The sequence below is a fragment of the Dreissena polymorpha genome, chromosome 2, assembly GCF_020536995.1.
Source record: "Dreissena polymorpha isolate Duluth1 chromosome 2, UMN_Dpol_1.0, whole genome shotgun sequence".
Taxonomy (NCBI): Eukaryota; Metazoa; Mollusca; class Bivalvia; order Myida; family Dreissenidae; genus Dreissena; species Dreissena polymorpha.
Genome location: NC_068356.1, coordinates 8,945,768 through 8,960,934, shown reverse-complemented (window position 1 = coordinate 8,960,934; position 15,167 = coordinate 8,945,768). Strand labels below are relative to the sequence as shown.

The 15,167-nt window shown below is 36.0% G+C and overlaps 1 protein-coding gene across 2 annotated transcripts in view; it reads right to left on the bottom strand.

Moving 5' to 3' along the window:
• LOC127865806 (85/88 kDa calcium-independent phospholipase A2-like) overlaps positions 1 to 11,070 on the bottom strand; it is a 29,534-nt gene extending 18,464 nt beyond the window's left edge. For both annotated transcript variants that reach the window (XM_052405822.1, XM_052405823.1), the window contains exons 1-8: positions 11,005 to 11,070; positions 5,118 to 5,263; positions 4,774 to 4,875; positions 4,131 to 4,346; positions 3,565 to 3,742; positions 2,914 to 3,134; positions 2,374 to 2,470; positions 650 to 832 (exon numbers count right to left, since the gene is read on the bottom strand). In XM_052405822.1, coding sequence (XP_052261782.1) covers positions 650 to 832; positions 2,374 to 2,470; positions 2,914 to 3,134; positions 3,565 to 3,742; positions 4,131 to 4,346; positions 4,774 to 4,875; positions 5,118 to 5,263; positions 11,005 to 11,055 — 1,194 coding nt within the window. In that variant the 5' untranslated portion in view covers positions 11,056 to 11,070. The remainder of the gene's footprint in view (positions 1 to 649; positions 833 to 2,373; positions 2,471 to 2,913; positions 3,135 to 3,564; positions 3,743 to 4,130; positions 4,347 to 4,773; positions 4,876 to 5,117; positions 5,264 to 11,004) is intronic.
• Between the last annotated feature and the right edge of the window lie 4,097 nt (positions 11,071 to 15,167).

The window sequence follows — 15,167 nt, the reverse complement described above, 5'->3', positions numbered from 1 at the left end:
TGACCCCATTGCTGTCCCCTATATTGCAGTCCCATACTAACCCTACCTGTATTTCACATGTAGGAGTGTCCCCATTGATGTCCCTTATATTGCAGTCCCCTACCTGTACAATCACATGTAGGAGTGTCCCCATTGATGTCCCTTATATTGCAGTCCCCTACCTGTACAGCCACATGTAGGATTGACCCCATTGCTGTCCCCTATGTTGCAGTCCCGTACTAACCTTACCTGCATATCACATGCAGGAGTGTCCCCATTGATGTCCTTTATATTGCAGTCCCCTACCTGTACAGCCACATGTAGGAGTGACCCCATTGCTGTCCCCTATATTGCAGTCCGGTACTAACCCTACCTGTATATCACATGTAGGAGTGTCCCCATTGATGTCCCTTATATTGCAGTCCCCTTCCTGTACAGCCACATGGAGTGTCTCCATTGATGTCCTTTATATTGCAGTCCCCTAAAAACCCTTCATGTACAGCCGCATGTAGGGGAGTGCCATTGATGTCCCCTATATTAAAGTACCCTACCACTCATTTGCAGCCACATGGAGAGAAATGTCCCGATTGCTGTCCCCTTCTACCCCTATCTGTACAGTCACATATAGAAGGGTATCCCCATTGCTGTCCCCTATATTGCAGTCCCCTACCTGTACTGCCACATGTAGAGGGGTGTCCCCATTGCTGTCCCCTATATTGCAGTCGGCCCCATAGCAGAGCAGCTCCATGAGGGGCTCTTTTCTGTTGTGGGTCAGCATGACCTGCAGGGGTGTGTGGTTTGTGCCGCTCAAAGCGTTGACGTTGCAACCCAGTTGGCATAGCAACTCTGTCACCTGTAGGCATAAAATGTAAGAAATATATAGGATTTTATTTGATATTTGATGTTATATGAGCCTCGTGCTACAACTGCGCTAACTTTATGTGCGTAGCACATGGTAAACTGGGAAGGCGCTTTACGGACATGCATTAAGCACATGTTTTCCAGAACGCTACTAATATTATTACTGGAAAAGGAGATAATATCTTTATGATTGCTTGAAATGATGATATGGATGGTTATCTATAATCACACACAAATAAATGTGTTTATTCTTTTTGTCAAAATAAAAACTTTATAAAAGAAAAAAACTGCTAAAAGTTTGACAAGTAAACTAAGATGACCTTTTTTCAAAGCAATCTTCTTATACCAAGGGGGCCAAGTGGGTTGCTCACCTGAGATTAATGCAACATAATGACTTGTTAGAATGTTACAGGGAGCTCACATAGTTAAGTGCTATCAACAAATGCTGATGATGGAATCAATCAGCAAAGTCAGGTCAATCAAATGCCAATAAAAATTCGATATCCCCTTCAAGTATTGTACTTAGATATCACTAGAACTACTTTTTGAACTATTGTCAGAATCTATTTTCCTGTGGGATCTCTATTTCTGCAGAAAATCATTTTTATGTAATTGTTATGCATTATCAACAACATCAAACATATCTGTTTTTTTTTTAAGAAATGTATCTGACAGTAGTAATCGATTTTATTTCAAAACAATCCACACATTTACAGCAAGTCTATTTAACAATACAAAAATAACTACAAGATTACCAAAGAAACAATATTTCGAGATGACCGCATGGAGTATTAAAATACCTAAATACTTTTATAACAAATAGTAAACTTTACAACAAAATTTGTATTCTAACTTTTGTGAAACAGTCAATTAATTGAATTTTACAGGGAGAAAAGGTTTGTTTAGTTGTGAGAAAAAGGAGATGAACAGTGTAACTAGACCTGTTTTATCATTTTGGGAGAGTAAAATAAATGAATCCTTTTGTTATTGACACCTGACACGCATGATTCAAACACATATTTAGTGGACCATTTAATCATGTAACATGCCGAAATTTACCGCTCCGGAACTTGTAGTCACCTAGACTTCAGTTGCATGTTTCAATGACCATGTCATATAAGATATATCAAAGCTATGGGATGTTTGATAAGAGAAAAGAATTTGCTGTATCAGTTTTAAAAATCATTGAACTCCTTAGGTTTATACATCAAGGTAATGAATCAGTAGAGGACTACATACACAATATTCAACCTCTGAGCCTTGTGATTTTGTGGCAGAAGAATTTTTAAGTAAGCTCTGGTAACTAAAATAAAGCAGAAAACCTGAATATTTTTAACAACTGTAAAAACATCACTCAAGAATAATTCTGATTAAGTTTTGTGCAAATCTGCCCAGCCGTTTTGCAGATGTTGTTTATAAGAAATTCTACAGCCAATGCTAAACACATTTAACGCATAAAGCAAACATGGTGACCACAAAAGCTCCCACTGAGCACTGTGTGCTAGGATGCACAACTAAGCACATGATTCTCACATCTCTGGTTTTCGCCCAGTGCAGTGGTGTGCCCCTGTACATGTTATCTTTGGCCTCCTTCTGATCTGGATGCTTCTGAATTATCAGCCTGATACACCTGAAAACAGTGGCCATTTGAAGTTATTATGTGCTCAATATCGTAAAAAAATAAGAATTAAAAAGTCATATTAAACCTTGACAACAGAAACGTGTTCATACAAAGCACTAGATTTTTTCCTTAATGCCTTGTCATTTATTTTTAATTGGCACAAAAAACACAGAAGTTATGTTGACAACATAACAATAACTCTAAAGGTACATTCAGTATGTTAAAAGTAAATTTTAAGACATTAATATCTACAACTTAATATACATTCCTAGGGATGCAAAAGAAAAACCCAAGTATCATGTTTACCCATTTATATTATATTTTGCCTGTTTAATGGATATATTGTTCTCTTAGCAGTGTCTTATTTGGCCCTATTGTTCCTAAATTTGGAGGGTTTTTTTTGTACAGATGTATATATATTTCAGATAACAAATCATCAACTATTCCCTTACTCTAACTCTCCTAGCTCCACAGCCACATGTATGGGCAACTTGTTGTCCTTGGAGATGGCAGGGTCAGCCCCACCCCCTAGCAACATCTCCACAGTAACGGCTTTCTCCAGCCCTTCCCCCTTGGGCCTCTCTGGAGGGTTGAGACACGCCTGGTAGAGGGCTGTCTCCCCCTTGGCGTCCATCCAGTCATATGTCTTGTGCATGTCTTTGTCAAAAAGAAACTGAAAGACAACCCCAGAAATGGTTTTTGACACATGCTACATGGATATTTAATGTATTTTATGTTAGCAGATATTTCCAGATAGTTTGATGGAGATATGATTAAAACACTACATCTTAAAGAGCAGAAACTGCGAATTTAGCATTTCTTGTACAGATAAAGGGCAAGATCTCTGAAGTGCCTTGTGCGAAGTGGCTTGTTATCCAATTTGGCCTCCATTTTATTTCATTAATAATTTCCAGAAAGTTTGGTGAAGTTTGGATAAAATTGTGCACAACATTCATTCATCCGCCCACCCATTAGACAAGGGTGTTCCCACAATCAGTCCTGTTTAGAGATGGGCGTATAAAAAGGATCTGCCAACATGTACATTTTAACTTCATACAGTTCCAGCATTTTGTTTCGAGTGTACCAAATTTAGATCAATTTACATCTAGCACTTCGGGCAGGTGCTTGACTGCATAGTGATACACCGTTAGTCCCCTGAAGTCAGCCATGTCCACCTGGGCGCCTTGAACCAACATCTCATGCACGCAGTGCTTCTGGTGCCCAATCACGGCAGACATCAACGGACTTACACCTGACACGCTATCAGGACTATTGATGACACTGAAGAAAAAACAATAGATTTAAATGACCAGTTTGGCCTACTTATCAAAGGACTGAGTTCCCAAATTATCAGTTTTTATTCATTACAGGCCAATTTATCTTCTAACAACCCATCGCATTTACATGAGTTTATCCTATAGCTTTATTCAGCTTTAAACAAATTCCATTACGCATTTATTCAATCGTTGTCTTTTAAGAACACTTTGTTTTAAAATGTGATGTCATACCAAACGATGACATTGGGACACCAGATAGATTTTTTGATAGTTGAACAAATATGCAGGCAGTTTACAATTTAAAGATGAGCATTGAATAATAGAATATCAATATTGTTATCCATTGCATTTAAATTTTAATCTGTTGTATAACCTTTAATTAGAATACAGACCTCCTGACATCTGGATCCCGGAATGTCTCAAACAGCCCAACAAATCCTGCCACATGAGCGCAGTTCCACTTTGGATGCTCTCTTATGACATCACAGGCAGACTGAATCTTTGCTTCATCACACAGAGAACTCGTGTTTTTTACCAGTCCTGATAAAATGGCATCATATGCTTCATACTGTATATTAGCCTCCACTTCTTTAGTCAATCTAAACAAGCTAGAAAAAATAATTTAATATTGAATTAAATACAGTTGGTGAATTTTGTACATATAACTAAAGACAAAGTTACAATAAGACTCTTGTGTCTGTTCCTTTTTCTTTCAAAGATGAACCAAATACCTCTCATTGAAATTATTCCACATATATTCTAAAAAACTTTCATAATCTGAAAATGGCAAATTGATTGGTACATTAAGGTTAAAGGTTATTAAAGGTTAATAAAGAGTTGCTCTGTTATGTTCAGTTAAATATATATTTCAACTTCAAACTCTTTATTTGTTTACTTAACAGCTCTATTTCCAAACAGCTGAAAGGTAAACAATCAACAAGATACTTTTTGCCAATAGGATTATAGGTAAATAATGGCTGTAAAATCAGCCAAAGTAGCACTGTATTAAAAGACAATTCAGGGTTAGGGTTTTACCTGAAATATTTTGGTGATGCAGCTACATTGCAAAAGACACATTCAAAACAACCAAGTTTCTTGTACAAGGTTAGATACTGTCTGCTTTTGATTGCTGTTTTACTGTGAATACATAAAAATACACAAATAAATGATACTTATCATAGTTATTTAACAATAAAGACACAGCAAACAATTATTTACTCATACTGATATGACTATCATGAGCAACAAAGTTGGTCACTCCATCAAGAAAACATTCACAGATGACACTAAGAACAAAATACTTGTACAACAATGTTCCTCATACAGAATTATTTTCTTGATGTACGTGGTATATATTTTTTTTATCACACAATCCATACCTGTCGTAATTTTCAGGCTTGACAAGCGTGACCTTGTTTGGGCTGATATTTGCGCCGACCATGTTACTGACAGTGCTAAGACCGTCTACAAATGATCGGAACAGGGCCATCGTCTGACTGAATGTCTGTCCTGTAGAGGTGTGTATCTGAAACAGAAATTACAATGGCCTAATATATACAAACAGGCATGTAATCAGTAGATTTGTAATCAGCCAGTTTATAAGAAGTTGTGTCAATACATTATTGATTTTTGACCCAATAAACCCAATGGAAGATTATTGATGAAATACAAATAGGAATGACAAATTAATGATAAGACTGCCGCTATATCTAAAATTATACATTAAGGTTTGTGAGTTTTCAATGTAAGAGGAAAATATAATAACACAAAATCTAATTAAGACAACATTTTTTTTAAATGCAATAGTAAATGCTTAATAGCTTTCTGCACAAATATGTTTATATTTTAAATATGCCAATCCTGATCACACAACATAAATTTAAGTTACCTGCTTGTAATATAAACAGATACACCTTCCATGTTACATGTACATAAAAAAATGTGCAAGTGAAATCAAAGTAGAACTAAAAAATACATCGCCTGACTGATGTAATGCACTGATATAATAAACCTGATATTATCAAGCAGGGTGTTTTTATATGGCAAAAAAACCCTTGAGAACCCTTTTTTTTTATAAAACGGACAATTTGTTTCAGGGATTTTTACTGGCTTCAAATCTTCTTGTCAAATATCCCAACTATACCTTAAGGATACCTATAGGATGGTTTTCGGACCCATGTTTAAGGAAAAGGTCCTTTTTTATGCCCTCCGTCATGCGGACTTTGTATAGACCAACTTTGTGTGGTTCCCACGTATTTTATATAATATGATATGGTGACTGATAAGTCTCAAGAAGGAGTAATTATCAAGGTAACCAAAAAACTCTTTTATATCAGCGCTAGTTTATTGTTGGCTCAATTTAGCTTATTGTTTATGTGTTGACTAAATTTAAGATCTCTGGTGAAGGTAACTTCAAGGTCTGTTTCTTCTTATACTGATTCTAAAGTCTTGTTGTTCAGGGATTGGTACATGTATAATCCTGTTCAGGGTAGTAATGTCCGTAATGAATGACTTAACATTTATCTTCATAGAATGAACGCTCCTATATATACCCCAATGTAATTAGAATGTTTAAATTGTTCTGCAGTATGTTCATTTGATCTGTTGTTGTCAAGAGTTTTGTGTCGTCTGCGAATATCCATATGTTACTTTTAGCAATATCCGGAATATCATTAACATAGATACTAAATAATATGGGCCCCAGGACAATGCCTTGAGATACATGTACTACACTCTCGACTGGTTTCCATTGGGAAGAGTTACCTTTAATTGATACACACTGCGGACGGCCCAACAAAAAACTACAAATCCAATATATTAATGTGCCATTTATTCCATAGGAGTATATCTTCATAAGCAATCTTTGGTGAACCACTTTGTTCAAGGCCTTGGCCAGGTCTGAATATACTGTATCCCAACTTTGATGATATTCAATATATTCTGTCCATTTTTCCATAATGTTCAGAAGCTGAAGTGCTGTTGATCTACCACTTTGAAAACCATATTGTTGGTCTAAAAGCAAACCATTTTGATTTACATGAAGTATAATCGGTGACTTGTGTATTGGAAGAGATGAGATAAGATCAACAACGCCCGAGGTATTCCCTCGATTATAGACCGAGTTTTAAATACTGAAACATTAATTTCAATTTAATAGGAGCACAGCGGGATTTATTACCATGTAACTCGAGATGTTAACTGACTGACGCACGGGTCAAATTTTCGATGTGTCAAAATGATGCACGGCAGAAAAAAAGGTTGCGTCAAAAACAAGTCATTTTTTATTTGCTCGCGTCAAAACGCAGGATTCTGCGTCTATTGAAATCCCTGAATCTCTTTACAAATAATCTCCTCCAGCATCTTGCACACAATGGACATAAGACTTACATACCAGTAATTTGCTTATGTCGGGTTTACTTCTTTTTTTTAATAAAGTGGTGATTCGAGCTTCTTTTCATATAGTTCAAACTATACCAGATGATACAGATTTGATAAAATTAATGTTGATGGTTTTACATGTACAAACACATTGACCATTCTATTAAGCAGAAATGGATTAATATTGTCCAGCCCCAATTATTTGCTTTCATGAAGTTCACTTAGCAATCTTAGTACTGCTGCTTCAGGTTTTATGGACATCTGTACGGTTGCTTAGTAGTTACTTGTCTGTTACATTGGTTTTCATGATTTTCTTTTGTAAACACAGTTGAGAAAAAAATCATTTAACACTTCTGCTTTCTCAATGTCTGATTGGCTAAATTCAACACTTTCTGCTTTTAAATTGAAAACCCCAACTCAGGATTCTGTTTTACTCTTTACATATGTTTACTTTTTACATACCTCCAAAACTGTGTAGGTTCATTTTTAACTTTCTGTGACATTTTTCATTCATAGTTTCTCTTTGTTTTTTGACACATTCATTTGATATATTTCTGTACAGTTTATACATTTCAAAATCATCCATTCTCCTTGTTGCTAAGTATTTGTTCAAAGCATGATGTTTTCTGTTAATATGTAAATTAATAATGTTTCATTAGTAATCCATAAGGGTTTTGTCTTGCAGACCCTTTTAGAGACATATATCTTAACACTGTCTTCATATTTAAAAGTGAATATAGCCCACATTTCTTCAACACGACATCCCTAAAATGTACAAGTGTTAGTCCAATATATGGTTTCCGAATCGGAGGTTTATCCAATTTTGTCACACCTCCTTTATAAATATCATTCATAAGAACTACACAGTGTTATGCAGTCACAAATAAAATCAACAAGGGCTGTTTGTAAAACATGCATGCCCCCCATATGGGCTCTCCGTTGTAGTGACAGCCATTGTGTGAATATGTTTTTTGTCACTGTATGTCAATGACCTGTGAAATGTATCCAATTAATAGTGCAAAAACCAATCAGGACCTATACTAATCAATTATATCCATTATATGATTGAGTCTTTGATTTTTTGGATTCCTTTCACACATTTTGACTTATTTGACAATATGTGAAACGTGCATACAATTTGTTATGTTTTATTTATTAATGGTAATGAAACATGTTATTTATAGCAGTTAACTCCCCTAGTCAATGACCACCATAGATAGCAATGCAATCTGATTAAAAATAGCCAAGGCTAGTGTTGTGTATTGGGCAAATGTATATAAGTGCAACTTGACCACATGACCAGTATCTTGTGTTTACCACACACAGAAGTCAGTTATGTAATAGACCATTAATTCCACTCCCAACTTTGGCCACTTGCCATGATACTGACCAGTATCAGATGTGGTTGTGAAACTGTGTAAACAGTGAACACCAGTCCATGTAATACTGGCCTACCACTTGTACTAGTTGATTTGGAGTTAATACAGTAATGCATGTACAAATGAGACACTAAGCCTAAAAGTTAATTATATGTGCCTCTGAAAACTAACCAGACCAGTGGGTTGAAATTTACAATCTTTACTTGGCATTTGAGGAAATCTGAACTCTCAGGGTTTGGATAGAACATCCCCAAATTAACTTTTCTTTACACTGTTGTTATTTTTGTTCAATACACAAATATTAACCTAACTTTACAAATCCTGTACAGTAAAGGAAACTAAATCTAAGTTGATATTTTTATATGCTTGATCCTATTTATGTATTAAGATTGTTTTATACATACAAACTGTGTTGCTGTTTTTCAATTAACAAGCAGATTAAAAATTAATTATATTTTTATGTATAATTTGAATTGACAAAATTAAATGCAAGTTGCGTAGCAAGAATTACATGTTTGATTTATTGTCAGTGAATCGTGACATTTTCTCAATGTTTCAGACCACCAGTTTGTCAAAGCTATCAACCGCTTGGATGGTCAAGCTAAATAGAATTGACCCAGCAAATCACAACTGTCCTGTTGCCATATAATATTACATATCATATTACATTGGTTTTTTAAATGTTGAATTCTCACGTCATTTCCATAAACATAGTATTTACTGGCACAGAAACAAAGGCTTATACATCATTATGAATTAACATGTGTCAAAAATTCAATTTGTAAGTCTCTTTACTAGACAGTGTGAAAACAGAATAAACTAGTGACCTGAAAATCAATAGGGGTCATCTGCGAGTCACGATCAATGTACCTATGAAGTGTCATGATCCTAGGCGTATGCATTCTTGAGTTATCATCCGGAAACCATTTTACTATTGCGGGTCACCGTGACCTTGACCTTTGACCTAGTGACCTCAAAATCAATAGGGGTCATCTGCAAGTCATGATCAATCTACCCATGAAGTTTCATGATCCTAGGCATATGCGTTCTTGAGTTATCATCCGAAAACCATTTTACTATTTCGGGTCACCGTGACCTTGACCTTTGACCTAGTAACCTCAAAATCAATAGGGGTCATCTGCGAGTCATGATCAATCTACCTATGAAGTTTCATGATCCTAGGCGTATGCATTCTTGACTTATCATACGACAACCACCTGGTGGACGGACCGACCGACCGACCTACCGACCGACCGACATGAGCAAAGCAATATACCCCCTCTTCTTCGAAGGGGGGCATAAATATTAATACAAGGGCAGTTTGTAAAACATGCATGCCCCCCATAGGGGCTGTCAGTTGTAGTGGCAGCCATTGTGTGAATACATTTTTTGGCACTGTGACCTTGACCTTTGACCTAGTGACCTGAAAATCAATAGGGGTCATCTGCGAGTCATGATCAATGTACCTATGAAATTTCATGATCCTAGGCGTAAGCTTTCTTGAGTGTTCATCCAGAAACGATTTTACTGTGTCAAGTCACTGTGATATTTGACCTAGTGACCTGAAAGTCAATAGGGGTCATCTGCGAGTCATGATCAATGTACCTATGAAGTTTCATGATCCTAGGCGTAAGCGTTCTTGAGTTATCATTCTAAAACCATTTTTCTAAGTTGAGTCACCATGACCTTGACCTTTGACCTAGAGACCTGAAAATCAATAGGGCTTATCTGCGAGTCATGATCAATGTACCAATGAAGTTTCATGATCATAGGTAGAAGTGTTCTTGAGTTATCGTCCAGAAACTATTTTACAATTTCAGGTCACTGTGACCTTGACCTTTGACCTAGTGACCTGAAAATCAATAGGGGTCATCTGCGAGTCATGATCAATGTACCTAAGAAGTTTCATGATCCTAGGCATAAGCGTTCTTGAGTTATCATCCGGAAACCATTTTGCTATTTCGGGTCACCGTGACCTTGACCTTTGACCTAGTGACCTGAAAATCAATTGGGATCATCTGCTAGTCACGATCAATGTACCAATGGAGTTTCATGATCCTAGGCATAAGTGTTATTGAGTTATCATCTGGAAACCATTTTACTATTTCGGGTCACTGTGACCTTGACCTTTGACCTAGTGACCTGTAAATCATTATAGGTCATCTGCGAGTCATGATCAATGTACCTATGAAGTTTCATGATCCTAAGCATAAGGGTTCTTGAGTTATTATCCGGAAACCATTTTACTATTTCGGGTCACTGTGACCTTGACCTTTGACCTAGTGACCTCAAAATCATTAGAGGTCATCTGCGAGTCATGATCAATGTACCTATGAAGTTTCATGATCCTAGGCCTAAGCATTCTTGAGTTATCATCCGGAAACCATCAGGTGGACGGACATACGGACGGACCAACATGTGCAAACAATATACCCCCTCTTCTTCGAAGGGGGGCATAATAACGTGATCACTACAACCTAGGGTTGCCAAATATCGATATTATAAACACTTTGCTCCAACTTGGTAATGACGAAATCAGGGTTGATTTTAGTGTTTTCATTTCCACATCTCATGAAATGTCTCACATGCTGGACTAGGTAATTGTCTTTCAAAAACTCAATAAACTTGTACTCAGGGTGTGTCTCTTTATGAGTTGTATTAAGCTCCTCCCAGATTATGCAATTGTAATTGAAATCACTGGCAATTAATATGTCACTGGTTTCAGCAGCCCTATAGGAAGTAAATTAGAGTTAATATCACAAGCCTGAATGTCAGAAGAACTCCTGTATCACCACAGGAAACCAGATACCTTGCGGGTCGTGTAATACCATAGGGGACAGTGCTGTGCATTTTGGCATGACCTTACATAGGGAAAGTAAATTGGAAAAATTAATTTTTTCAAAGTCCAATTTGAAACAACTGTTATTAACATTGATAACAAAGGTATTGGCCTACATGTAGAAAAAATCCTGACAAATTTTCTTAAAAAATGAGCGAAATGTGGCTCCCTGAAGTAGAAGATCGGGCAAAACGGACCATGTTCAGGCATTCAGGGGAGAAAAAACTGCTTTAATTTGCAAGCCACCACAATAATTAAAGGATTTATACAAACTTTCACATGTCTGCCATAAACTCTCTGCAGGGTTTCTCCAGAAAACTATTTATTGTGGAGAAATTTGCGTTTTTAATGACCATGTTTGGAAAACATTGATACAATCTGGGGAAGACCAGGAAACCATATGTGGGCAGTGACTCTATAATTCTTTTTCAGCCATTTTGTTGCAATTTCTTTGCTTTGTAGAGGCCTACAGTAAGTGTATGTGGGCACATATGCATTCAATTGTACTTTTAATGCCTTATATATGATCAATAGTGCCTTTTCAACATTAATCAGTTTTATTTCTTTCTACCAACACTATTTTGGAAAATATAAAGAAAGACTTGACTACTTTGTTGCACACATTAATTGGTTAGGTACATAAAAATGATGTCTTAATAAGTGTATATGGGGTTTTTATGTAAAATATTTTTGTGGCGAGTTCTGAGACTTTTGGTGCTAATTCGGCAAGTGTCATAATGAGAAAAACTCATTTGAAATGAAGTCGCTAAACTTGCGCTTAATTTTGTTTAGATTGCCTTACGTTTTCTGTGATTTTACAGTTAGGCGTATTTAAGTAACATCATAATCGGCACAGACTGGCCTTGGAAAGAATTGTCTATCAAACAAAATAATAGTTGATTTTGACCTTTTAATTTCAATGAGCTGAGTTGTTACTCCCCCTTTTAACGAATTTGGCCATTGCTAGTTTATAGCCGCAAACAAGACTTCAACACATGACGTTGATACCGATTTTATACATTTTACCACACAAGTACAGTTGATTAAAGAATAACACTTACCTTGTTCACAGACAAGTTTAATCATTGTTATGAATTCTTGAGGGATATTTGCTGGAAAACTTTACAGATACGTTATTAAATGATTAAACTTTTACTCATTTGTTAAAACATAATGTTTTTTTGTTATTGTGTTTAAATATTAACGTAATTCCCTATGTGTTCGATAACTGGTTCGTCCACCATATTGTCAATAATAACCGCAAGGGGAGTTAGACAGTATAGATAGATAGATATCTGACCTTTTGAGAAGAAGTTTGATAAGTTATTAATACCAACACCGCCAGAAAACACTAAGCATGTTTGCTAAATGCATGTGATATATTAAGAGGATGAAATGGAACACTGTGCAAAAGCAAACTTTTCCTGTCTATCCACTTGCAGATGTAATAATGCAATTTCCAGCCAAACTGGGACTAATAAATGCTCATATTACAGCTAGTTGCTGTAACAAATTTACAATCACAAGCAGTCTTTGAGTTTGTGCAATAACAATTAACACAATGATAGATTTTAGAGTAACAATAGCTCTGATGATATAATATGTTTGGATGTTGAAGACATTTTACCTATACTCACTTTATTACAGTATGCATTTTTAATAATTTACATTCCATTCCACCTGTGATCATAACGGTATGTGTTGCGCAAAATTCATTGATGCATCTACATATGAGGTTTTTAGAACCCAGGAAGGGCCAATGTTTCTTTATCAGAGAACACAGTGACCTTTGACCTAATGGCCAAATAATGTAGTGTGATAATGTAAAACTCATTTAGGTCAGGTGTATCTACATAGGAAGTCTGAGATTGCAGATGGAAGCATTTTGTTCTGAAGACAACATTAAAGTTTTCTATTAGAGTTGAAGTGACATTGACATTTGACCTTGTGATCTACACTGGATTTGAACTGTAAAACTAATTGATGTGCATCAATATATGAATTTTGAAGGCTTGTAGGTGGTTAGCACTTCCATTATACAGTCTATGATAAGTTTTCTATAAGAGATTAGTGACCTTGACCTATGACCTAGTGACTTAAAGACGGTGGGGGTATATATATAAAGCTATAAGGTTGCATCACATATTAAGTTTGAATGTTGTATGTTCATTTGTTCAAAATTTATTTCACGAAAATAAATCAGGCGGACAAACGGACAAAAATCGGACGGACGTAACATACTGGGGACAGGGACGTCGAGAAAAACTGATTTCTATATAGCTATATAGCCCCCAAACAGAACTTTGTGGCGGTATAATAATGTGTGTGTGTTTGGGGGGGGGGGGGGGGGGGCAACACTAAGAATTGTTTAGAATTGTGATAGCTTTTTTACATATCTTAAAGTGTACATTGAATAACCCCATTATATATAAGACAAAGGATTCACGTTTCTAAATGATGTTGGATGAAAGCCAAATAATATTATTGTATGTATTAAAAGCATTAAAAGTACATTTGTATGCATATGTGCCCACATACACTTACTATAGGCCTCTACAAAGCAACGAAATTGAATTAAAATGGCTGAAAATTATGGTTTGTTTGTCACGAAAAGAATAATAAGTCACTGCCCACATATGGTTTCCTGGTCTTCCCCAGATGGTATCAATAATTTCCCAACATGGTCATTAAAACGCAAATTTCTCCACAATAGTTTTCTGGAGAAACCCTGCTGAAAGGTTATGGAAGACACGTGAAAGTTTGTATAAATCCTTTAATAATTGTAGTGGCCTTGCAAATTAAAGCAGTTTTTTCTCCCTAAATGCCTGAACATGGCCTGTTTTGCCTGATCTTCTACTTCAGGGAGCCACATTTCGCTCATTTTTTAAAGAAAATTTGTCAGGATTTTTTCTGCATGTAGGCCAATACCTTTGTTATCAATGTTAATACAACAGTTGTTTCAAATTGGACTTAGAAAAAATTTAATTTTTCCATTTTACTTACCCTATGTAAGTTCATGCCAAATGCACAGCACTGTCCCCTATGGTATTACACGACCCGCAAGGCGCAAGGTATCGGGTTTCCTGGGGTGTGTATATGCCTCCAACAATTACAGTATTTAGCATGCATGTAGCATCGTGATACAATGAATTAAAATACTGATTTGAAGAAATGTTATACTCTTCTTTTGCATAAATGATTACTCCTCTGCCATTGTCTGTACTTGAAAATGCATTATGTTCATCGGTGTGATACATCATTGAGGCCAATGATAAGTTATCAGGGTTAAAACTTTGGAAATACAGTTAAATCCGGTAATCTTGCGCAGACAAATTTTGCAGACGAAGAATGGTTTTCTTTAGTGATTAAAGATGGAATTTCACATTTAAGAATTAAGGGAATTAAAACGTATGTATTCCATGTAAAATAAATTTGATCATTACATTATAACACTGGTTGCGTCATCGCTATAAATTGTGCATGTATCGTAAACACTGACCTACTAATGATAAATTCTAAATGAATCACAAATTCCATGCAGTCTTTAGCGTTGTCATACTTTAATTAAGAATTCATAAATTCACATGTAATTTAGCATTCCATGCACAATATCCGATCAGTTTATGGTATTTTTTGGCCATTGAAAAATTAAATATCTTGCATCAGATGACATTGTCATCATTTCCGCTATTCTGTCAAAGCACATTTGGTATGATCTTTGCATGCACAATGGCCTAGTTGATATATTTTCTGTAAACTATGGAAGCATGATCGGGGTAAAATTAAACACCTGTTATGCATGAACATTTATTTCATGCATACCGCTACTTTTT